The 25,704-nt window shown below is 42.2% G+C and overlaps 1 protein-coding gene across 3 annotated transcripts; it reads left to right on the forward strand.

Moving 5' to 3' along the window:
• The first annotated feature begins 117 nt into the window (after window positions 1–117).
• glyr1 (glyoxylate reductase 1 homolog (Arabidopsis)) lies at window positions 118–24,457 on the forward strand. 3 transcript variants are annotated; one of them, XM_042341051.1, is made up of 16 exons: window positions 118–185; window positions 342–378; window positions 2,726–2,805; window positions 2,908–3,034; window positions 3,869–4,000; window positions 7,550–7,618; window positions 9,612–9,665; window positions 11,342–11,392; window positions 13,133–13,206; window positions 13,988–14,087; window positions 14,452–14,562; window positions 14,709–14,810; window positions 15,773–15,935; window positions 17,271–17,450; window positions 19,041–19,165; window positions 20,122–24,457. In XM_042341051.1, exons 1-16 carry the CDS (start codon window positions 145–147, stop codon window positions 20,194–20,196), a joined length of 1,521 nt encoding a protein of 506 aa, XP_042196985.1. In that variant the 5' UTR covers window positions 118–144; the 3' UTR covers window positions 20,197–24,457. The 3 variants fall into 3 exon arrangements, with proteins under 3 accessions (XP_042196985.1, XP_042196986.1, XP_007903066.1); XM_042341052.1 differs by having other exon boundaries at window positions 9,615–9,665; XM_007904875.2 differs by lacking the exon at window positions 9,612–9,665.
• The last annotated feature ends 1,247 nt before the right edge of the window (window positions 24,458–25,704 follow it).

Genomic DNA, 25,704 nt, shown 5'->3' on the forward strand with positions numbered 1-25,704 from the left:
TGTAGTTTAGGTTTTTATTTTTTTCCCCCTCCGAATGGACTGTGAACGTTGACCTTTGGCTGGGCACGGGTCACGTGGGGCCGCGGGTCACGTGGGTTGTGCTGGGCGGGCGGGAGGGAGGGAGTGGGGAGGGGCGAGAGCAAGATGGCGGCGGCGGGCGGTTTGCGGGTCGGAGATCTGGTCTGGTGAGGCGCCCCTCACGCACTCACTCGCTCGCTCGCCCGCCCGCTCCGCTACGCTCCGCAACCCTTCCGCTCGCCTTGTGTTACGGGTACCGCCGTGTGTTCTGGTGTGGCGCGCTAACCGGCGTGTGTGTGTGTGCTTTGTGTTCTCCTCCTCAGGGGCAAGCTGGGGAGGTACCCGCCCTGGCCGGGCAAGGTGAGTGACTAGCGCGAGCGGCGGGCGCCTCGGCGGTCACCGTCCCTCCCGCTCCCGCCTCCGGGAGGGAGCACAGTCCACCAGAGAGCGAGAGAGAGAGAGAGAGCGCGGGAGAGGTGGGCAGCAATGCCCCGTCCGCGCCAGGGCCCGGACTGGATCTCCCCCCCCACCCACCCACCCCGGTTGAGCCTGAGCCCCGGCGGCTGTGATGGGGAGGGGGCGGTGGGGGTGACATCAGAGGGCGCTGAACGGAGGACCTTCGTCATCCAGAACGATCTTGTTTGCGATTGATGTGGTGTTTAGGTGGGATGGGGAGGGAGGGAGGGAGTGTGTGACACACGGGAGGAACCTGCAACTGACACTTCAAACAGCACCAAGAACAGCTGGAGGCAGATTGGATGGGTGTCACTTGTGCCCGGAACCTGTTCGTGGTGGCACAGATAATAATGATGATCATAATAATAATAATACTACTACTAATAATAATAATAAGCTTTGCGTTTGATAAATCGCCTGATCACGTCGCGGAGATGTGTCGAAGCGCTTCGCAAAGGATACTGTTGTTGTATATTGGATTGGCTGTATATTCAGATGGTTCTGATCAAACATCTTTGGTTCCATTCATTCCTTTATGAAATGTCCCATTATGCCGATCAGTCCATTGATGAGATATAACTGGAGTTTTTTTTAAGATGATATTACAACAACAACAACAATTACATTTGTAGAGCGCCTTTCACGTCAGGAGGACGTCCCAAAGCGCTGAACAGTCATGTGTCGGGGCCCGAGTATGGGGGAGGAGTGGTGTAGGGGTGAGGGAAGGCACGGTCGAAGAGAAGAGTCTTGAGACCGGCCTTGAAGGAGGCAAGGGAGGAAGCGAGGCGAAGGGACCGTGGGATGGAGTTCCAGACTATTCGAAAAGAGAAGGGAGTTTCTCTCATCAACAACAACCTGCACTTGTATAGTTCCCTCCAAGCAGGTAGCATCTCAGAGCGCTTAGAATCTCTTGCAAGGTCCTGGCCAACAATCCTCCAAATAAAAACGGTTACTCATTTCATGGCTGTTTGTGAGACATTGCTGTGTGCAACTGGCAGCCATGTTTGCCTATAAGTACACAGTCATTCTATTTCACAATAACAGAATGATCTTAAGTAAAACTAAAACACTTCATTTTCTTTGAAAGTGTAAAGTTTTTCATTTGGCCTACTAAACATCATGTTGTGAAGATATTTAGACTATTATCTAAAGTTTTTGCAGAACATAAGTTACATCCAATGACCTCCTAGTGAGCATTGGACTCTTTGAGAAAGTAGTTAAAATAATGTGTGTGTGTGAAATGAAATGTGTAAAATTTATATTGAGATGATGTAATCATGGCATGAGCAAATATTTCCTGTTGCAAAATCTTCACAGACATAAGGGACAGCAATGTTCACATTGCGAAATGTTTCTTTACCTTTCAATGGCTTTTATTTGTAAAGCCCAGTTCATACAAGACTCTTCCCAATTGACCTCTTGTTTTTTTGACAGTGTAAGAAGAACTTGTCATCTGAGAGCTGATCTATCCCTTATTACATCTGAACTCCAATGGGTTGTCCTCCCCAACATCCTCACTGTTAAAACTTATTTGCCTATCTTTTCTTGAAACTTGACTAATGAACCCCTTACCTCCCTCAGTCTTACCTTCCTCATCAATCTATAAGATTTTGAAGTTGTCTAATCACCTCTAATATTCTTGTCAAACTTCACAGTATGTTGCTATATGAGCCTTAGCCCTTCATCCACTTTCTCGGTAAAGGACAATAATAATAATTCTTGAATTTGATATAGTGCCTTATCACATCGTTGAGACGTCTCAAAGCCCTTCACAGAATATATTGTAAAATGTGTTGACTGTATTAAGCAATCTGGGATGCTGCCGCTCGTGAAGGGCACTATATAAATACAAGTTGTTGTATTTTGTTGGTGGAGCTTGGCAGCCAATTGCGTAAAAACACTTCATGTTGAATGTTTTACTTGACTGCAAGTAACTATTGGTGCAGAGCAGTTTATCATTAGGTGGTTGTCAGCAGCATCACTAATGGAGCTCACAAATTGACCACTTTTACTACAGTATTAATTGGGAGTAACTTGTTACAATGGTGACAAGAGCAACGATTTGTATAACACTCTTCAACACAGGGTAGAGTCTTAAAGGAAGACTTGTAGGAAGATGGGAGATCGTGTGCTGTGTTGCTTTTTTCATCGCTTTGGACCATCACATGCCTTTTGACATTGAAATGTCTTTCTGCATGTGTGCGTGTATATAGTTGCTTGCCTCTAAGCATTAAACTTTCTTTCCTTGAAGATTGTTAATCCACCCAAAGATCTAAAGAAACCACGAGGAAAGAAATGCTTCTTTGTGAAATTCTTTGGGACCGAAGACCAGTAAGTATACTTCAGTTACGTAAATATTGTTTTGTAAATGGTTCTGTCTGAACACAGAGCAATCCAGAAAGGATTGATTTCCTTTTGTTTGGTTGGTTGCAGTGCATGGATCAAAGTGGACCAGCTCAAATCCTATCATATTCACAAGGAGGAAATGATCAAAATTAATAAAGGGAAACGTTTCCAGCAAGCAGTGGATGCAGTTGAGGAATTCATTAAAAAATCCAAGGTAAGAAGAAAGGACTGAAGCTCTCATTGGACAGTTTGATACGGAATTGGCCAAGAACATGACTAGGCAGGAGGCTCAATGATAGGGTTCAAGTTGATGACAGACCAACCATTCTGGCTCATTGGCAGCTTGGAGGAACATACCAGGAGTGGGAGCGGGGATTTTTCATACTTGGCTCCTGTTAATCCAAAATCTATGTGATATGATGGCATGCGTTTGTGACGATTTACCTCTGGAGACTCAAACAAAACCTATGGTTTGAAAGCCCATTTATTTTGACAGTTAATACCCTACATGAAATGTTTGATCTCACCCTAGTTCCTCGTGCGAATGGCCTTGTGGCATATTACCACTGACATTGGCAGCCTCACAGAGAAAGAGTGACTGATGCATTAGTTTGTGCATTTTGGAAGCGTGTCTTAAGATATTTTGGGGTTAGAGAACACCAGGCTCCTCACACTCCACAGAGCTTGGTGCATCCACTCCAAACAATGAGCATTCAATTCAATGTCAGTGTTGAGCGCTCTGACATGACCCACATGAGTCGGTGCTTTATGAAATGCAAGTTGTTGATGTAGTGTCATGATATTGTCTCAACTCATTTTTTGTATTTGATGTAGCTCAGATAATGTTAAAATATCTCAAAGCGGTTCACCTTTACCTGCAAATCGTCATTTCCTCAACAATAAAATTAGGTGAAGTGCTTTGTTATGTTTTGACATTATTGGAGCTACTTCAAGTACCAGGAATATTAATATGTTTCTGGAATCTTGGGAGGGAGGAGACCAATATAGTATTTATAACAAATTACAGCCTCATGACTTGTTTTTTAAGGTACCTGCCCCCACCTTATTAGAAGACAAAAACAAACATAAATCAACAGAAGACAGAAAACAAAATTCATCAGTCACAGAAATTTCAGAATACATTACAAGGAAGAGGGGCCGGCCAGCAAAGGATGAAAAGGTTGGTTTTAGGGAGACAACAGTTGTTTGGATAAGGAGGTTTAACCTTTTCGTACTCACTGATCATTATTATCGTACATATCATTTGTGCGCAGCATCTTCACCAGATACATTTTGTGTTTATAATAAATTAGCAAGAAAATAAGCAGTGGGTTCCCTTAAATCTGCAAAGTTCAGCAGCAATATGTATCTAAACTTTGCAGTCATTGCTCAATTGATTGTTCAGAATGCAAAGAATTTTTAAAGTAAACTTAGAAGCTCTTTGTGCTGAAGTGGCCGCTTTTTCACCAGAATAGGGCAGTGCTTTATCTTTTTCCTTGGGTTGGATACCAGTTTTGTTAAGCTGGCAGGTGACCTGCTTCCAGGCTTCAAACAATGTTGCCCTGTACTAGAGGGGTGGGAAAAGAAGAGGAGATTAGGAGGGGTGAAGACTTGTGTGGAGTATAAACACTGGTACTGATCTAATGGTCTGTTTCTGTGCTGTATAAATCTGTATAATAGGTGCTAAGGAGAAATCTCTTATTTGTGTATATGCCATTTTCCTGTGGGAAATTGTCTAGTGTCCACATGGCATCTCTCCCCAGTGACAGCAGTCAGCCTGGGTGTCAGCACTCAGGTTTTGCTGATTGTCAATTTGGTGCTTTCCGCTGCCATACCTCTTTACTCTGAAAGGAATACGATAGATGTGATATGTAAATTTCGCCTAATTGGGTTTACTAGTGATTGTGAATATGGCAAGTCCCAGTATGCTCGCTGCTGTTTCAACATCCACCATCTGTTTTCAGTGGTGCTGCGATTTTTGCAAGGGAATTGGCCAGGGAATTGTATGACTCTTCATTTTAATGAAGATAGTACAAATGGAAAGGAATTACCACAATGGTCATTTGGAGCATTACTAAACCAGGCTGCTCTCAAAAGACAATATGGATTGTGGAGATGAGTAGCATCTGCTATATTCACAAAGGCATTTGATGGGTGTGGGAGATATTATTACTGTACAGTATAAGCCCTATTACATGAGCATATATGGCCTTTAGGATCTGAGACTTGTCTGTAGGGTACACTTGTGTAATGGAAAAAAGGAGACTTTAAGGTGATTTAATTAATGTTTTCAAGGTTATGAAGAGGGGAATGTATTGACGAAGGTGATCCAGAAAAATAGTTCACTGTGACAAAGAGTTCAAATACAGAGGCAAAAAAATGCGCTTTGTGTAAGAAGGAAATACTTTTAAACAAAGGGGATAGACTTGTAGAGTAAGTGGACAATATATTGCCTGGTTTACCATGTCTTTTGTGTTGATTTGCAAAGCAATTTGTGCTCATGGTAATGTCTTGACAATGTGATTTCATGAGGAGGTGAATTCACAGAACTACAGGACAATTATAGCTATGGGTGTGAATCAATTAAATCTCCACCTAAACCCTGGCCCCTTAAATGTTCTTGAAAAGTGCAATGGAGCAGTAATAACATTNAAAAAGTAATTAAAAAAAAGTAAATGGAACTCTTTGTTTGGACTTAGTTGCATGTATTTTTGCAAGTAACAAAGTTTGCAATTTTGGGGATCTCACTTTAATGGGAACATTTCTTCAGGAGTCTAAAAGACCATTAACTGCTATTACAAGACCATTTTGAATTCTAACTTATTCAGGTACCAGTGTTCTTTTAAACAAATACTGGGTACAAAAAGTAGATTACTTCCAGTCGCAGCATGCTGGCAAAGTTTTCAATAGTGGTTCAAAATTGCCTTGAGAATTTTAGTCAGCTGGTAATATTTAGTCTGAACTTTGCCAACAAATGTAATATACTTTCTGCAACTTTTATCATGTAATTACTGCAAATCTGTGTCAGTTGCTCTTGGTTTTTCTTATTTTTGCTTTTATAATGCAGAATTACAATTAACTTGCCTTCGATACTTGTCGACCACTCCATCCTCATACGCCGCCTCTCTTTACTTAACCTTCACGGACCTGCCCTTGCCTGGATCGAATTCTCTCTCTCTCACCGTTTCCACTTTGTTGCCTCTAACGGTTTCTCCTCCAGCCCCGGCGCTGTCACGTCTGACGTCCCCCAGGGCTCTGTCCTGGGCCCTCTCCTCTTTAATATCTACATGCTCCCTCTTGGTGATATCATCTGCAGACATGGGGTCAGCTTCCATATGTATGTGGATGACACCCAACTCTATCTTTCTGCCTCCATCCTCAACTCCAGGACCACTGCTATCCTGTCAGACTGCCTGTCGGACATCAAGTCCTGGATGAGGGCAAATTTCCTTCAGTTGAAAGTGAACAAGACTGAGGCTCTCCTGATTGGCTCGTGTCAGCGCCTCAGCACCTCAGGCTCTGGGAGCATCAACCTCCATGGTCGCACACTACAACTCACCAAAGCCAGTCAGGAACCGAGGTGTCTTGTTTGAGCTTCAACTGTCTGTTCTTCCCCACATGATCCGCTCTGCCTTCCCTCAGCTCTGTAACATCGCCCGACTCCGCCACTACCTCACCCCTCAGGCCGCTGAAACTCTTGTTCATGCAAATGTAATCTTGTTGTTGTAACTGTCAGTATTTTAAGCACAAGGTGAAATTACAGTGGTTTTGGTGTCTTTAAATTTTATTTAAAATTAAAATATTGTATTTTCCAGAGCAGCATTGACCTCTGATACCTATAGCATTTGGAATAAAATATGACCTTAAAGAAGTGGAAGAAAACAGCATTAATTTTAGATTTTTTAAAAAAACTGTATAAACATAGAAACTACAGGGGCAACTTGAAGATTGACAAGGAATGCAGATCAGTCAGTATCAAGTGAATCCTCTGTGACTGTCTCTAGAATCTTGTTTCTGATCCAGGCGGGTCCGCATTGCTCCAGGGCCCTGTTGATGACAGACGAGCTGTTCTGGATCATCAGCAGCACTTGGAGGCAGGCATTCTTTCCACTTGTCTCCTCTTAACCTGCAAGCTAAAGTCTAACTGGTAGGGTGGTCCCATCATTGGTAGCCTGAAGCTTGTCAGATAGTGCTCTCAATTGCAAAGCTGCTTAGCTTCAGCTGCTTGAGCTCCAGCATTTACTCCCAACACGTATTCTAGGGATCCCAAACATTAGCTTTAGCCAATCTGCACCTCATGCTCTGGAGTTGAGAGAGTAGGGTATGCGTCCTTACAGGGAGAGAGTGCATATTCCATTCCATATACAGGGATATTTTCATTTCTATGTGGCATATATATACAAAATTACATTTGCAAAGCACCTTTCACGTTGGGAGGACGTCCCAAAGCGTTGGGACTCTTTGTCTGGTTGGATACTCTTAAGCAAGGTGATGGGTTTCAGTGTGTGTCAGTCATCAGTGTGTACCATGGGATAACTGATGGAGTTTTAACTGGCAAAAACCGCAGACCAGTCATTGAGAACACTGTATCGCTAGCTTCCTGCTGCCCACCTAGCATCACCCTGCCCGTTGGGGCTTTGACTTGCAGTAAAATAACACACATGAGATAATGCACAATTTGTTCAGAAGATTTGCCATTGCAAAAATTTCTGCTTTTTTTTGTCCCCAGGACACTCTGCCTGAGTCGACCACAGTGAAAAGGATGGTCACGGGGCCAGGATCGGGATTCGAATGGAAGGCGAGTGTCCATGGTTTAATGTGAATGTTGGAACTGAACAAGCACTTTGTACTCGCACAAGATTTATTTCATGGAGGGGGAGTTATTTCAATTCTGCATTATATTAACGATAGCCAAAGGTTGTTGAGTGCAAATAATCAAGATCCAGGTGCCAAACATAGTTCCTTGGGAGCTGTGATTGTTTCTTTAACCATGAGCTTGTAGTCAAATTGGGAGAGCAGGGGTAGTAATAAGAGTAGATTGAAGCTTACAGGCAGCTCAGGCTGGAGACAGAATTTGCTGTGGGTGTGGCATTATTTCTGAGCTGAGGATGGTTGGTTAGGTTCCTTTTAATTAGGAGTCTTCAGGATTTGGTATAGGATCAGTCTGATCTACTATTAAGTCACAGGAACTCGAGACATCTGACATGACTTTCTCACGATTCTGTGCTGAGTACTTTGCAGCAAGCTGCAATTCTTTAGAATTTGCCACTGCACCAATATTCCTTATCCAAATACATTGATTACAGTTTTACTCACTCAGTGCCCTGTAAACTAATAGCTATTCTCCTGATCACTCCATACTGTTAACGTCTCAGGTGGCTGTCAGTTGAGCAACAGAGTTGGGACCAGAAAAAAGGTTATGAGTGTAAATCCCTGTGGGTCCACTCAGCCCTCACCCTTTCAAGATTGATTGTGAAATGAGTTTCATGTCTGAATAATATTTCCCTCCTGGGTTGGGGGAGGAGGGAAGAGAGGACTAACTGACTCTGAGGCAATAGCCGAGCAGATCACAGTTTCTTGGGGCATTGTGGTTGGCTGACCAGCTTCTCTGGTTTATCAATGAGACTAAAGGAGAAGACATCCCCTCAGCCCTGTGAGTAAAGCCATAATGTAAGTTGAGTCTCACTGGCCAAATGCTGTGCTTACCGTTTAATGTTTACTTTTATGTTATTGTAGCTGCTCACTATAGTTTCCAGTGCTATTTCCTGTTTGCTATTATAGTTTCTGATTTATTTCCTGGTCTTTATTTTGGTGGTGTTATTTTATGCTGACAGTGCTCAGCAGGCCCGAGCCATGTTGAGCAGACCTCGAAAGCGCTCCAAGACATTACTTTACGTAGTTGTTCAGACAACATAGAAACATAAGGTACCTAAATAAAGTAATATCTTGGAGCGCTTCATTGAGATTATGCTGGATTATAGTGGGGTGGAGGAGGAGTAGTAGTAAGGTAACTGTAGGCACCAAAGACAAAGAGAGAGTTCCAGAGGATGTGCACATAGTGGCTAAAGGCATAGCTGCCAATCGTTGGATGGGAGATGTGCAGCAGGTCTGAGTTAAGAGAGGGAGGGCGAGTGGAAGAGTGAGGTTGGAGATATAAATGGATTTGAAGGTGAGGGAAGATCTTTTGAGTCAATCTACTGGGAGATGCATAGCTTAGTAAGACAGGGTAATGTGATAGGTATGCATCATTTAGTTGTTAAGGGTGTGGGCAATGGAGTTTGGGTGAATTGGAGTTTCCAGAGGGTGTTGCTGGGGAGACCAGTGATGTGAAGTCTGGAGATGACAAAGTTGTGATAAGGATTTTGGCATCGTTGAGATGGCGGGTGTTGTGGCAGAGATGCAGAAAAGCTTTCTTGGTCAGGAACCTGATGTAAAGATCAAACTGAACATCAAGGTTGTATTAAGATAATATAATAATCCTTACATTTTTCAAGTTGGGAGGGCTTCACAGAAAAGTGGAGTGCAAATCTGGTGATAGTCCCAATGACCAGATTGTTTAAATTCAGATGACACAACTGTCAGCACGAATCAGACCTGTGACCATTGGATCCGGTAACTTTACACTAATATCCCCAATAAACTCCTAAAAGAATAAAGAGAACATAACCAGCACAGTCATTTTTACACAAACTCCTGTTCAGGTCTCTTCTATTTCACCAGTAGAAATGGGGTGAGTTAGACAATCCAAGTGAAGCAGTCACAGTCTCAGATTTGTTTTTTTCTAATTGCAGCAGGTAAAGACTGACCCTCATTTCCATCACTTTCTGCTCAGTCAGTCTGAGAAGGTAAGATGATGCCTTTAGTGTAATGTTGTCTGGTAGTGCATTTTTTTCCACTCAGAAGATGAGGATTAAGTAGATGGAAATTGTTTTTTTTAATATAAATTTATGCTGCTTTGTTTTTCCATTTCCCTTTTTTTTCCGGAGCTACTTCTTCCTTATCCTATTTCTCTCCGTTCTTCCTCCCCCCACTCCCAACCCTTTACCTCAGAAAGTAATTGGAAATTCCTTTGTGATTGCTGAGTGTTCAGGCACCAGAAGGTGCGATGGGTGAGTGAGGCAGTTTACAGCATTAGTCTTCCCTCCATTCTCTCAAACCAGAACATGGGTACCTTGATGGATTCGGCATCATTACCCTGTCAAGACCCATCAAGGTTCAAGTCAATTTGCCTGGGAACTAGCTCTCCTGTCCCAGAAATGGGAACCAGAGTATAAAATGTTAGTCTTCATTTCAAAATCTCCTAATTTTAGTCATTCTTTGTTCATGTAAATAAATACTAAAGGCTTTGAGTTGTACCATTTTTTCTCTTGATATTTGTTAGTTTGCCAAACTGAGGTATGCTTGTAAAATGTAGAAATATTGTCTTCAACATTCATTCTGATTGTATAAAAAGCTCTCTTGGAATTTCCTAAAAGGATAACTCTTTTCATTACCCAGTCATCTGGGTAAGGATAACATTGGTTTATTGATTTCTTCTACAGGCCCATCTTAATTAGCTTTGAAATGCTGCTGCCCAGTCTGGTAAATGTCACTTTGGATCCTGTACATGGTCTTTCACATTACAGTGAATCATTAACCACCAATTGCTGACTTGGGGAACATAAGCTTGTGGCCTCATGTGGTGAAAACATGGACCAGGCTAGATTGAGTTTGGCCAGAGGTGATGTGTCTGTTTCTTCTGTGTCAACCAACAACTTTTGTGTAGCTAAGTAAGGATCTTAGGGTTGGAAAATGTGACAACTATTTTGAGAAACTTTTTTGGGGGTGAGGAGTAAAAGATATGCCTGGCAGCAATTATTTTCTACAACAATCCCCCAAATAAAATTGGTCACTCGCTCCATGGCTGTTTGTGGGACATTGCTGTATGCAATCGTGGTGCTGCTTTTGCCTAGACAGTCACTCCATTTGCTCTATTCAAAGAGCCAGCACAAACTCAGTGGGCCGAATGGCCTCTTTTTGTGCTATACGATTCTATGATTCTATGATTTCACAGTAATTTCTGTGAAGTGCTTTGAAACGTCTTTCTGGTGTGATAAGGCACTATATAAAATGCAAGGATTATTATTACAAAGTAGCGTTAGATTAGAAGTTTTTTTGTAGGACTCAAAACGACTTTACATTTACATACAGTGAATTCTAACTTTTCAAAGCAAAACAACAACTTGCGTTTGACAAGACTCCACACTTTGAATCAAGCTGCACTTCTGTCTTTCCTTCTGAAAGCAGGGATTCAACAGTTAAAGAAAATGCAGCATTCTTTACAGTTAATACAACGGACAATCTAGTAACCTATTTGCCCAAACTCTACCTAGACCAGCATAGACACGAAGCTGTGCTGGGTCTGTCTGACCGACGATGGCAGGGATTGAAAGCTGTTATTCTCTGAATAGGGTTGCTCACTTTCTTTCTGGTCTTGTGCTCTTTATTGCAAGTAATTGGCTCTATTTTTATTTATTAACAGTCGGGAGCATCTTCTGCAAGTGCACGGACACTAAAGACCACAGCAGAAGAGGTAGGTTATTCATTTGGAATGAAAGACTGTGTCTTGCCTTTTGGCCACGTGACCGCACTCTGCAAATTACCACTTCATTGTTTTTCCCCCATTGTCTCTCATTAAACTCTAATTGATGTATGTACATTAGAAGTTCTGCCCCATTCTATGATCCATAACAACAATTACAGATAAAGTATTTCTGTACTTTTAACATTGCAGATTATCACGAGTTACCAAAATGCTTTGAATATTAACTGCGCATGCTGTTTCAATTCTGTTCATACTTCTAATGCCTGTTATTATTTCTGATAGTTTAACTGGTGATAGAGCAGCACAGTACTGAATAGAATTGGCTGCTGGCTCGTGTGACTGCTCTTAGCTTTGAAACCTAGCCATTGCGATGAGCTTTAGGTGTCTCACAAAAGTTTGGCCTGAGAAACTTGTCGAAGTTCTGGATTTTCCAGTCCTAGTGGAGAACCCTAGTGTTATAGACCTGCTTAATACAATCAGTACTGTAGATAAGTCAAGTATGCATGGCAGGTTATTACTGATAACTTGATAAGCTTTCAGTTTGCAGGCTTTTTAATGATTTCTGTGAGCCAGTGAACCGTTGTTGCATTTGGGATTTTAATACCATAATAATCCTTGCATTCGATCTAGAGCTTTCTCACGTCATTGAGGCGTCTCAAAGCGCTTCATAGATTACACTGTAAAGTGGACTGCATGTTGAGGGCAAACATGGCAGCCAGTTTACGCATAGCGGTGTTCCACAAATAGCCATGGAGCGAGTGACCAATTTTATTTGAGGGATTTGTTGGCCCAGGACACCGGGAGAGAGAAACTTCCTTCGCTTTTTGATTAGTGTCATTGGTATCTTTAATGTCCACCTGAACAGGCAAATGGAACCTCATCCAAAGGATGGCACTCTGACAATGCAACCCCTCCTTCACTGCATTAGAGCATTGTCTTACGACTGATTTCAAGTGTGAGTGTTCCCTCCGTTTCACGTATAGGGCTGCTCTGCCCGCTGGGATTGTAACCTCAAAAAACCGTTTGATGGTAAAGTTCCCAATAGGTTTTTCTCAGCAGACGTTTTTGGAATGAGCAAACTACTGAACCATTTAGTCTACATTAAATGTATATGCCTGATCAGCACCTCCCATATGCTTATTAACTACAGTCAACTCCTGATAACTCATCACTCCAAGGGAGTCAAGGCAGCCAATTGCGCACAGCAGTGTCCTACAAACAGTCATGAGTTGAGCGACCAAATTATAATTTTTTTGAAGGATTATTACTCCCGGAAGAGTCGATCCACTAATCGACTAACAACCTGGTTCCTGCTTACTGCTAGGCAAACAGAGGCATGTGAAGTGCAGAAACTTGCCCAACGTTTTGCCCTGCCGGGTTCTCTAATCACAGAGCTACAGTTTTCTTGTCTGGGATGTCAGTGGTGGGCAATGCTATTTTTGAGTGTTAGCATCAAGCAGGTCAGTCGCAAAGTAAAGCTCACCTTGCTCTCACTGCCATGGTGTGCATTTTCTGTTTCCTGCACAATCAGGTTACAGATTTAATAGCAGTTGTTAAATTGTGGCCTGTATTGCACTCTGGCTCTGAGTCAATGAGGCCTAGATCCCGTAGGTAAATGGATCGTATCTGATCTGCTGCAGTACTGAATCCCCATTATTGCGTTTTGGTGTTCAAAGTAACATCTGCAAAAGCCAATGGGTAACTTTTGTTCTTTCTTCCTCCCCCTAGGAAGCAGAGTCCACATCCATCCAGCCAGCAGACAGCACAGCAAACAATGGCAGTGTGTCGCCCACAGACAAAAGGTAGGGACTTGTCTGTCGTCACTTATTTATCCTAAGAGGATCAGGAATTAATTCTAGGGCAAACCCTTTCTTCATGAGTGAACTCTCCGTTTTTCTAATTATAGAGAAATGGTAATTGAACGTTTGGAGTTGGGATCTGTTGTGTAATCCTCCAATCGGATTGGGAACCACAGGCTTCCTCTTCTGCAGCTGCTGAGTGTAGTGTAGTTTGACAGCCTCTTGTGCAGTCCTTGTGGAACTCAGTAACCTTCACACTGTCCTTTGATACTTCTGTTTTCAAGATAATTTAGCCCAGGTCACTTACCCCATTCAGACTTCAGTCAGTTGCCAGTGGGTGGGAATGAAGCAATACTCAAATAGCAGCAACAGAAAGACTGAAACCACTAACCTTTACCCCTTCTCCCTCCCTTATATCTGTGACTTTTATGACATCCCATGTCTTGGGGGTGGGGCAGGTATCAAACCTTTTCCAGGTTGTAAAGTGCCGTTAGGAAATGTGGAGGAACAGTTTTAAGTGGAGGTTTTGTGGCATACATTGAGAAGGAATCTACCCTGATCAAGATCACGATATGAGCTTGTTTTTAGGGGATTCATGAGTGAATTGTTGGGACGTCCTCCTGACGTGAAAGGCCTATATAAATGTAATTTGTTGTTGTTGCTCCAGGCACTGTGTTCTGAACCGGCCCTTGATGTTCCTTATGAGAAGCTGTTTGCTATTGCAATTACTTTGCATTGCATTTCCTGGGAGTTTAATATCTTTCAAAACTGTTTTGTTTTTCAGAATAGGCTTTCTTGGCCTTGGCTTAATGGGAAGTGGAATTGTCGCAAATCTCTTGAAGATGGGGCACACGGTCACGGTGTGGAATCGCACAGGGGATAAGGTGAGCTATCAACCTGCGGAACCCTTCACCCTTTCTTCAATTGTTTGAAGTAGAGCTAAACACATGGAATCAGAAGAAACCCGTCAGCCATTTTGTTATATTCACTATCTATCACCTGTTGAGATATTTGCGATCTCTAGCTGAGAAGTCGAGCTCAGTTAGTGCTGGACATGTGGCATTAGTCTGAGAGCACTGTTTTCTACCAGTCCTGTGTCTACTCAATACAGCTTGATGGAATCCAAAATCTGGCATGTGAAGAAATATAAATCTGCCTCTTGAAACTTCTGTAACAATAAATGGCACACTGTTTGTTCTTTGGTAATAGTTTACCAAGCGTCTCGTACATTCTGTTTCTTTTTGGTAGTGTGACCCTTTCATCCAGGAAGGGGCACGGTTAGGACGAACCCCAGCAGAGGTGATTTCTACGTGTGATATCACACTCTCCTGCATTTCTGACCCAAAGGCAGCTAAAGATGTAAGTACATCTGTTGTTTCTTAGCGTTTTATTTTGGAAGGGATTCATTTCCTGAGCTGCTACAGTACAGCACAACAGCAAACTTAGCAGCTGCTGTTAATTGCTGCTGAGAGAAACATTGCTTTGTGTTCTGTTTGTGCTTTCAGCTTGTACTTGGCCCCAGTGGAGTGCTGCAAGGGATTCGACCAGGCAAGTGTTATGTCGACATGTCTACTGTGGACCCTGAGACATCCATAGAAATCTCACAGGTAATAATAATCCTTGCATTTGATATATCGCTTATCGCGTCATTGAGACATCTCAAAGCACTTCACAGAATATACTGTAAAGTGAATTGACTGTATATTTGTGGGTGAATCACGGTAGTCAATTGCACAGAGCAGTGTCCCACAAACAGTCGTGACCAAATCATTATTATTATTTTTGAGGGATTATTATCCCTGGAAAAGCAATCCGCCAATTGGCTAACAACTGGGTTCGTACTTACTGCTAGGCAAACGAGACACGTGTGGAGTAATAATAACAATAATCCTTTTCACGTCGGGAGGACGTCCCAAAGCGCTTCACAGAACACACTGTAAAGTGAATTGACTGTATATTTGTGGGCGAACGCAGCAGCCAATTGCGCACAGCAATGTCCCACAAACAGTCGTAGATTGAAAATGGAACAATTTTTTTTATTATTGTTTTTGGTTTTGGAGGGATTATTATTAGGGAGTAAGGAAACTTGCCCAATATTTCACCCTGCCAGGAGTCCAACCCAAGTCTAGCTTGTGAGGCGAGTGCTCTAACCACTGAGCCACAGGACTCAACAATATAACACACAATTGCATTTCTACAGAGAATGTAGGCTGTTTTAGATTACTGGGCGGTTGCAGTGGGTTTGAGGCCATCCTTTTTTCTTTGAAACATGTTTTTAAATCTGCAACGGCTGAATCTGAATCCATTCAAATAGAGTTGAGGTTTGATAATGTGAAAGAAATGTAACTTTTATGTAACCTTGGTTCAGAATGGCCTACCATTTCAAAGTCAATGGGTGAAAATCATTGAATGAAGTAACTCAATAAAATTGCTCAATAAAGTTAGTCAACTCAATGAAGTTGAGCAATGACATTGCTTAGGTAGGGGCTGATCTGTTATGAGGCATATGAGACTATTTTGTAAATAACTAAACTGTAACAGCTGATCTGTACTGTTCCTCTCTTCACAGGTGATCACTTCCAGAGGAGGACGCTTTTTAGAAGCCCCGGTCTCTGGGAATCGTCAGATATCAGAGAAAGGAATGCTGGTGATCCTGGCAGCAGGGGACAAGCTACTGTTTGATGAGTGCAGCAGCTGCTTTCAGGCCATGGGCAAGAAATCTTTTTACTTGGGTAAGTCTGCACTTACAAAATCCAGGATTTGCTTCTATCTATCTTAACTGTGACTTTCTGATCCAGTGCTTCATATGAAACTCAACCTTTATGATCATCCTCGACTCCAAGACCAATGCTGTCATGGTGGAATGTCTGTCAGATATCAAGTCCTGGATGAGAACTAACTTTCTCCAGTTGAACGTCAACAAGACCGAGGATCTCCTGATTAGCTCTCATCAGTGCCTCCACACCTCAGGCACTGGCAGTATCACCATCCAGGGATGCACACTGCACCTCACTGAGCCAGTCCAGGAACTTTGGCATCCTGTTTGATCCTTAACTGTCCTTTCTACCCCACATTCATGCCATGACGTACCTTGGTGCCTTGAGACTTCCTCCCGACGTGAAAGGCGCTGTATAAAATGCAAGGATTATTATTATATAAATGCAGTTTGTTGTTGTTGATCACTGATTATGCTTTCGGTCATCTTTCCCCTCCCCTCCCTCTTTGGAGTGGAGTGGAGTCCTGTAGCTCAGAGGTTAGAGCACTCGCTTTGCAAGCGAGAGACCTGGGTTCAGTTCCAGGCAGAGGGCGAAACCTTGGGCAAGTTTCCTTACTCCACACAGAGCCTAATAATAATCCCTCCAAAACCAAAAACAATAATAAATTGGTTATTTTCAATCTACGACTGTTTGTGGGACATTGCTGTGTGCAATTGGCTGCCGCGTTCGCCCTCAAATATACAGTCAATTCACTTTACAGTGTGTTCTGTGAAGCGCTTTGGACGTCCGCCCGACGTGAAAAGCGCTATATCAAATGCAAGGATTATTATTATTTGGTTCCCAGCCAGGTTTGGGTGCCCAGCAGCGTCAAATTCTTGGAGACATCCTCCCAACATCAAAGAAGCTATATAAATGTAAATTGTATTCTCTGCCGATATTCAGCCTGCAAAATACACTATACATTAAATCCTGTGAAATACTTTGAGATGTCCTCTCAACTTGAAAGGCGCTATACCAAATGTAGAGATTATTATTATCTTTCCCAGCCGATTATTATTATCATCCTTCATGCTACAGTAATCAACAACTTTCCCTGCAGTACTTGGACTAAGAAAAATAACTCGGCTGGGAAAGAGAATAAGATAAGAATAAGCATTGAATAAATGCTTTTATTAGTTATGGACCTAATGGGGAGACTCTTCAGTGACATCTCGTGTTTAAAATGTCGGCCCTGATTCTGCTCATTGATGCAGTAGCTGGATGTAAGTATTTGAAGGCCTTAAGGTTTCTTTTTTACCTTAGCACTGCTTTAGTCGGCTGCTGAGCTAAGTATTGTCTGCTCTTTTCCAGGTGAGGTGGGCAATGCCTCAAAGATGATGCTGATTGTGAATATGATTCTGGGCAGCTTCATGGCTTCTGTGGCAGAAGGATTCACACTGGCTAAAATAGCCGACCAATCCCAGGAAGTGTTGTTTTACATCTTGAGTCAGGGACCTTTGGCAAGCACTTTCTTGGACCAAAAGTGCCAAAGTAAGTAACTCTCTACCATTTTGACGTTGGGGGCATGTGGAATGCTGTAGCTCAGTGGTTAGAGCACTCGCCTCGCAAGCGAGAGACCTGAGTTTGATTCCCGGCAGGGCATAATGTTGGGCAAGTTTCCTTACTCCACACACCTCTGTTTACCTAGAAATAAGTGGGAACCCAGTTATTAGTCGACTGGTGGATCGCTTTTCCGGGGATAATAATTCCTTTAAAAAATATAATAATAATGTGGTCACTCAATCCATGATTGTTTGCGGGACACTGTTGTGCGCAATTGGCTGCCACGTTTTGCCCACAGAATATACAGTCAATTCACTTCACAATACATCCTGTGAAGCACTTTGAGAAGCCTAGAAGACATGATGAAGCTTAATATCAAATGCAAGGATTATCATTCCCAATGCGGGATACAGACTCCAGAGATGTACAGAGCTAATTTATTTTCAAAAACCCTAATTATTTCACGATCGGGCTGCCTGTCCGTATCAACACTGATCGTAGAATATTACAGCACAGAAGGAGGCCATTCAGCCGATCGTGCCTGTTTTGGCTCTTTGGAAGAGCTACCCAATCAGTCCCACTCCTCCGCTCTTTCCCCGTACCCCTGCAGATCTTCCCTTTAACCTTTGATGTGGCCATTTTAAATGCAGAGTCCAATTTTGAATAACCTTTGTACCCAGAACTGTTGAATCCTGATCTTATTACTTGAACAAAGAAGCTCTATTGTGCCATCGTAACGAGTGTGTCCAATCTTTTCTGCACTTGTCTTTTATACAAGGCTCCTTTCACAGAATTGTTTTTAAATTTTGTGTGTTATTGGGCTTCCAATTAGACTGATTAGCTCTGCGGGCAGAGAGCTTCCACAGTGGAGGCTCCTGATCCTCAATCAGTGCTGACGTCTCAAACAAGGAGTGAAGAGGACGAGGAGCTATCCATCCACTGGTTGACAATCTCCGCTGCCACCAGCAAGCATGGCTTTGTGCGGCAGCACTGCTTGCTGTTGGAGAAATTATTCGACCGCAGGTCACTTGACCAAAGCCATTTGGTAAAACGGAAGTGCTTGTCAAGCATGAGCTGCCACAGTGAATATAGGCAAAGCAGTGGGTGTGTTATAGATTTCCAAAGCTTACACATAAACCAAATGGGATGTTTTGCAGCTGGTGCTCAGCTTTAGTAAAGAGGCAATGAAAGGAATTTCTGGCTTGTAGCGAGGAATGTTTTTAATTTGGATCAATAGTTAGTACTTTGTGGACTAAAATTAATCTTAGAGGCAGGGGGAAGACTGCAGGTTCTTCCCATAATAAATGGCTACAAACTACATTTTGCAAAATCTACTGTATTCTGATGTGTAATGTATATATAGCTGTGACTTGCATACTGGGGCAAATTAGAAGCATGAAATTGTAGCTGTAAAAGAGGGATTGATACGGAGGTTTTGATCTGCAGCGGCTAACAAAGTGATTGTCTCATTTTTGTAGAACTCGGCTGTTACTGCTCCAATGTAGTTTGGGAAGTGGGCGATTTGTTGATGACTGTGTTTTATTCTGTTGACTTCCCTAATGATTCTTTCGTTGTCAGATATTTTGCAGGGGATCTTCAATCCAGATTTCTTGTTGAAACACATCCAAAAGGACCTCAGGTTAGCTCTTGCTATGGGCGATTCTGCCAAACAGCCAACTCCAATGGCTGCTACGGCCAATGAGGTGAGTCGACAACAATAACAACTTGTAATTATTTAGCGCCCTTCATATGGGGTAGGGTCTCGGAGCGCTTGTCCTGGCTGCATGTGACTTAGGTATTTATCTACTAATGAAGATACTTTTGTTGGATTTATCCCATTGTTCCCAAGTTGAAGCATGTGTTTGTGTCTTGACGTTCCTTTCAGATGTTACAATGAGCACACAAAGTACAATTCACAACTTTGGGTCGTCATTGCAATATTTGCAATAGTTTATTTCCTGAATTTTGAACAAATCTAACTGGTGACAATGTGCAGGATCTGGCATTGCAAATTGAACCATAGATCAAGCTATGAGCAGCAAGTATAATTCTGTTTACGTGACACAGTAAACCTCCGCCTTGAGATACTGTAGTCTTTCTCATCATGCCATTCGTTCCCTCTGTTCACTTCTATTCATGCTGCTTTGAAAGAGAGGCTTTGAGACATAGAGACCTCAAAGGTAGTTTCTCCTCAGCCGTACTGTGGGAAGTACACAGTCTCTGGGCTGAGGTTGGGAATTCAGCCTGTGAAAGATTGACGCAAATGCCCTGCCACTCTGCTGTTAGGCTACTGTTGTAGTCGGCATAATTGTGGCCGGCAAGTTCAAAGCTGGTAGAGGGGGGGAGCCAGTTGGTGCAGGAGATGAACAGGCCGTTAACAACAAAAAACAAATTATATTTGTATAACGCCTTTCACGTCAAGAGAACGTCCCAAGGCGCTGACAGCATGTGCAGAGAAAATGACTATCACAACTTGGTTACAAGCACTCCCATGAGGCTACTCTGTGTGAAGACGCTGTAAAAATGCAAGTTGCTGTTATAAAGCAGATTGTGATCTTACCGCCTTCAAACGAGGCTCCACTCTATTAGAAATCATCTGGTGACTCTTCAGTTTTGAGGTTCGTTGTGTCTTAACTTTTCCAATTTGTTTTCTCTCCAGGTGTTTAAGAAAGCAAAGGCCTTGGAGCAGTCTGAGAATGACATGTCTGCAGTTTACTTGGCCTACAACCAGTGATGGCTACAGTCTTTTTTTAAGTATTTTCTTTTAAATTTTGGACTATTGTTTCAATTTTATGTTTTATCAGTATCTGTTCCATCCTGCTGCGCTGGCAGTTGTAATTGTTTTTTCCTCTGGTGATTGAGGAGAAATATCCATAACCAGCCAAATCCCATTGATGCACTGAAAAGCGGCACAAACCTAGAGACTGAAGTGAACCTGTGCCGAACGCCTGCTGCTTTCTTTGTTGTAGTTTTGTTAGGATGGTGTCGAAGTTTACATGATGGAAAAATGAATGGGTTGTTGGTAAACGAGTGCCAATGATGGTCCTTTACACGTTTTGTTAAACCAGCCCTGTTGTCCACCCCCTAATGACATGAGCCCAGTGCTGGCATCATCGGTCACCAGATGTTCATGACTGTATCGCTAATCGACTTGTCAGGTCATAGGTGGTTTAAACTACAAGCTGCGAAGTGACCAGCATCTTATTTGGTGCTGTGGGAGAGGAGAATAGGGTATATAGGAACCTCCAATCTGCACTGTAGTGATACATAGTGGATGTACACTGGTAATCTTGGTAGTGTTACCAGCAATTCTGGTATCTACACAGGATAAAGCATTTACTGCCGCCCCGAGTAATATTTCCCATGTGGTTTGCACGAGAAGGAAAAGGGATTTTTACTAATTCAGGCAAAATGCCATCAGTGGGAAGGTAAGACATCAACCAAGTGTAAGAGATGTTGCTCTGCTCCGGTGATGATGTTACCCTGTTGATCCTTTTGTTTGTTTTGTGGGTTTGGAGTGTGTACACAATACACCTTTTCGTGAAATTAGAAGTTTTCTTACCCTATTGAGAAAGACCTTATCTTAAAATAAAAAACATTTAAGGGCCCTGAAAGCATGGCTTTAATACAGTATTAAAACAGACGGAGTTGCAAGCAAACCACTCTCTCTGCAGTCGCTTTAGTTTGCTCGGGATTTTAATGCAACACAATCCTGAACAATATGTTAATGTATTGATCCCTTCTTGCTCCACCTATCCTCAAACTAAACCTTAAAAACATTTATTTTCGTCAGTCAAACAGCTTTTATTCTGTTCTTAATGAGCAGTGGGGGTAAAGTCGACTCCTATTGCTGCTTGCTATTTGGGAACACAGATTGGGTGCAACACCAGTTACTTCAACTTCTCCACTTTATGATGTGGAGTTTGTCGAATTTTGGTCACTTTGCCCTGTAAAATGGCTGCATCGAAACCAACTGGGTTCAGCTTGACTATGTCAACCACAAAAATGTCTGCCACCTTAAAGTAATTTCATATATATATATATAATGCAAAGTGACCAACATACATGTAAGATGCAATCTTGGAAGTGATTGGATCCAGACACAAGTGAAAACTGGAACAAAGCCAACCTATAAACTGTGTGCCCACTCTTTCATTGTCAGATGTGTGGTGAGAAAGATCTCCATTCCCAGCCGTAAAACCCACGACTGGAATCAGACGAGGAGAACCTCGGCCTTTTGTGTGCCAGGCTGTACGCTCTTAGCTGTTCTGTGCAATAGGAAACTGAACCTATTTGTTATTTTTGCTTTGTTGTGGTTTAATCCGAAGGTACACCGAGTCTTCAGAAGAGAATCTGTGCAGAGGCTTTAATTGCAACAATCAAACGGATTTAGAAGATTTTACGAGTTAAACGGTGTACAGGAAAGTGATGAGGATTTCCGTTTTCCAGCTGTTCAGACAAAAGCTAATGCTGGTGTCAGAGATTGCAATTGACAGCTGTCAGGAGGTTTTATAGATACGGGAAGATGCTGCTGCTATATATATATAGTGTGACGATGGGTGGAGCCAGGGAGTGCGGATGAATTGTTGCAGCTTATTTGTGGAAAAACATCTGATTGCAAAAGCTTAGGGTAAAATCCCCAGTGTAAGGGACTGATGGATGTTGACAGGAAATTTATTGTGAATAGAATTACTGCTTTCAATGCTGAGGTTTTGGACTCATTCTTGTACTCAGTATTTCTAAATCTAGAGAAGGTGATCTCAGAATAAGTCAAAGGTTAAACACTAACTGCCTTTTTCTGTGCTCAGGTGTTGAATTCACGATTAGAACCAGAATATTTAATTTCCACAGTTCTGAGATTTCACGTTCTACATTGTGCTTCCATTTGGGGACAAACGGCCTGAGATGAGTTAGTTGTTTTAGTTCAAGTTAAATGACTGCCTTTCAATGCAGAGTATTCTGTATCTGAACTGTGATGCATCCTATATGGTGCAACAGTTTCTCAAAATATCCTGCAAGCTCCAGTACATATACAATAGTTGTAACAAAACATCCCTATCTGAAAACACACTCCTGCTAATGCTTCCCACCCACAGTACTGCCGTCCATCTGTTATTCCATATGTTTGCTTCCCCTCTATCCAATTATGGTAAGACTAACGCTCGTCTATGGATTCATTTGCAGTGCGATTTGCTTTCACAATAACATCCTTTCTAACCATAAATGCTGTCAGTCACTGACCAGCCTTCTGCAAATAGCTATAGGTAAACTTGTAAGGGTATTTTGTGTGTGAGTGCATGTGAATCTATGCATCCTGTGGTATTTTGGGTGAATGTGACCCTCTTTTGATCTGCAAAGCTTGAATTTGAGGTTTCAGCAAGTCCAGCTTAATATACAAAGCTTTAACATCGCATTATTGCAAAAAAAATTGGCCACTATTTTTATGGATCTATAAGAAAACTTTATGTGCAAATTTGTATAGTTTGTGAAATGCTATATGAGAAGTGTAGTGGGATACATTTGACTTTGTTTTAAATGTATTGAATTCCAGTCTCGGCGGAATTGCTGATCGGGAAGTTGTTCTAATTTTGTTTATTGTTTTAAAATTTGCATTTTGTTTCATTGTGGAACATTAAACCAGACAGCGTCAATTTCCTTTGGTTTTCACAGAACAATTCCAGTTTTAAGATGAACAATTTGTAAATCCGGGTTTACAAGTTTTCACGACAAATGTAAAACGTACAGTATGCTGTTGGTTTTGGTCTGAAAGTGGTCCTTTTCCTGCCTCAACAGAACAGTACACTGGAGCTTTTTCAGCTCGCTCACGTAACCTGTTCATTCTGTTGCCACTGGCTTTATGCGTAAAGGGTCACAGTCATCTCCTGATGATCCCAAATTCAGATCAACCGACAAACGTTAATATTGAGCAGTATGTTTTTTGCTAGAATTAAAACTGATGTTTCTGGTGTCACCACAACTTGGGAGAGACAGCCCGACTACAATGGGGCTGGATTGGCTTCTGCTGCTGTACCTTGACTCAAAAGGCTGTCCAGTGAACTTGGCTCGCTAACGCCAAGCTAGTGCCCAGCTTAGTTGCTGCTCCTCATTTAAGATTTAAAGTAGCCTCCAGAATCAACGTTTGTGTAAACATTTGGTTGTTTAAAAAAAATGGTGACAGACTTTAATTTAAAAGTGTTTATATACTGTTGTGAGCTTTAAAGAAGAAACTCTTAGCATCTATTCTAACTTATTAAATCTTAAGCGTTATAACCTAAAGCACTGTTTGCCTCAGCACATCAGCTTCAGACATAAGCTGGCTGCTATTAGCAACACATCAGAAAGAAGCCAGAAGAAAATCTTAATGCAGATATCTCCACTCTGCCTTAAATGAAGGAAGAGGTTATATCAAGCCCATCTTTGCATTGAACGCAGTTATCCAATGTATTTCTCGTTAAGATGTTTTACAAATCACGCAGAGGTGTCCTCCCATTTCCTGAAGCGAATGTAGTTCTTGCCATTTTAAAATATGTTCACAATAATTTACCAACAAGCAGCAACATCCAAGTTCACTGATGACGCTGGTTTATTTGATGTCTTGCTCACTGCTATCTACATGCATGGTGCTCGAGTCAATGACACTCATGAGGCCTGTTTGTTATCTGTGCCACACAACTCACTGTTATAATTCAAAGTTTTTATGAATGCTTTATTACAATGTAATTGTTTGCTACTGAAGTCTATTCTGTATCCTTCCTGTTAATTTTATCTATTTTAAATGTCATCTTAAGCTTCGTGATGTTTTTGTTCGCTTGGGAATGAAGCAATACTTTTTATTTAATTGGAAAGATTTGATCCTTCGATGGAGGATTGTGGCCTAATCTCAAGGATTGTTCATAAACGTAAAGTTTTCAGGGTTCCGAGTGACTGTTGAATATTACTGTTTTGTGCAATGATAGTTACTTTGTGCACAATAAACTTTCTTGGATACAAGTTAACTCATTGCCTCGAACTGATTTCAGATATAATAATACTTGCATTTGATATATCACGTCTTTGAGACGTCTCAAAGCGCTTCACAGAATACACTGTAAGGTGAATTGAATGTATATTTTGTGGGAGAAATGTGACTTATTTATATTTTATTCTATTTTGCTGACTGTTTCCCATTATCACAACAACTTGCACTTATATAGCGCCCTCCACGTAGGGTAGCGTCTCAGAACACTTAACAGTGGCGCAGGAGCCTGACTCCGAACCGGGGGGGGGGAGGTGGCCGTAAGCAAGGTTTTCAGGTGGGACTTGAAAAAAGGGGAGAGGGGGCGAGGCGGAGGGTCTGAGGGAGAGCGTTCCTGAGTTTCAGGGTGTACTGACCCCAATCCACCACCTGGTGCAGCCTCCGATGGTGGGCGAGAGACGAGCAGGAGGCCGGTGCCAGTCAAGCAGAGGGGCCGGGTGGTGGATTGGGGAGTGAGGAGGTCGGAGAGGTAGGGAGGTGCCAGAGAGTCTTATGTACGACCTGGACAATTGTACGATTTAGACAGATCAGACTTGTGTGAATTTTACTGTATACCCATTAAGAACAAGGCTGAGAGCATTCAGACGGACAGAATCAAAGATGGCAAAGTGGGTCAATTTTGGAAGCCACCCCTACACGTGTTAGTCTCTGGTTGCAGCCTCCATATGTGCCACATTAATCATAATAACATGCCATAATAACACTGTACCAGATACCGTTTCTGCTGCAGCACAAATGCTCGCAGGTGTGATGTTTGTAATACGTGTGCTCACTTTTTAATAGTTTCTTATTTTGCTAAAGTACTTTGATAAAGTAACATCTGCCCCAAGTTGGCAGTGTGGTGTTAAACCCGTACCCGCATTGACCAGTGAAGAGGTCTGTGTTCCTCGTGGCATGGCGTGTGATGGAGTAAATGCACACGTATGTGCCAGCTGGCAGCGAGAGATGATTAAATAGGTTTTCGTTTAGAGTAGTTATGCCATCTCGTACGGGTTTCCTTTTACCGCACCCGATTTGCCATTCATTCAGACCCACAATTTATATCGATTTTGACGTCATTAGGATGTTCCAAAGCATTTGAACCCAGTTGCACTTGTCATATTAACAACAATAATCTTTGCCATATTAACAATAATAATCTTTGTCATATTAACAACAATAATCTTTGCCATATTAACAACAATAATCTTTGTCATATTAACAACAATAATCTTTGCCATATTAACA

Source organism: Callorhinchus milii, unplaced genomic scaffold (genome assembly GCF_018977255.1).
Source record: "Callorhinchus milii isolate IMCB2004 unplaced genomic scaffold, IMCB_Cmil_1.0 Scaffold16, whole genome shotgun sequence".
In the NCBI taxonomy this organism is placed as follows: Eukaryota; Metazoa; Chordata; class Chondrichthyes; order Chimaeriformes; family Callorhinchidae; genus Callorhinchus; species Callorhinchus milii.

Excerpts from the sequence above, each read along its gene's own strand:
- glyr1 (XM_042341051.1), top strand. The coding sequence starts at position 145 with ATGGCGGCGGCGGGCGGTTTGCGGGTCGGAGATCTGGTCTG. Across the intron at positions 2,806-2,907 it reads TTCTTTGGGACCGAAGACCA|TGCATGGATCAAAGTGGACC; the intron begins GTAAGTATACTT and ends GGTTGGTTGCAG. Across the intron at positions 14,563-14,708 it reads ACCCAAAGGCAGCTAAAGAT|CTTGTACTTGGCCCCAGTGG; the intron begins GTAAGTACATCT and ends TTGTGCTTTCAG.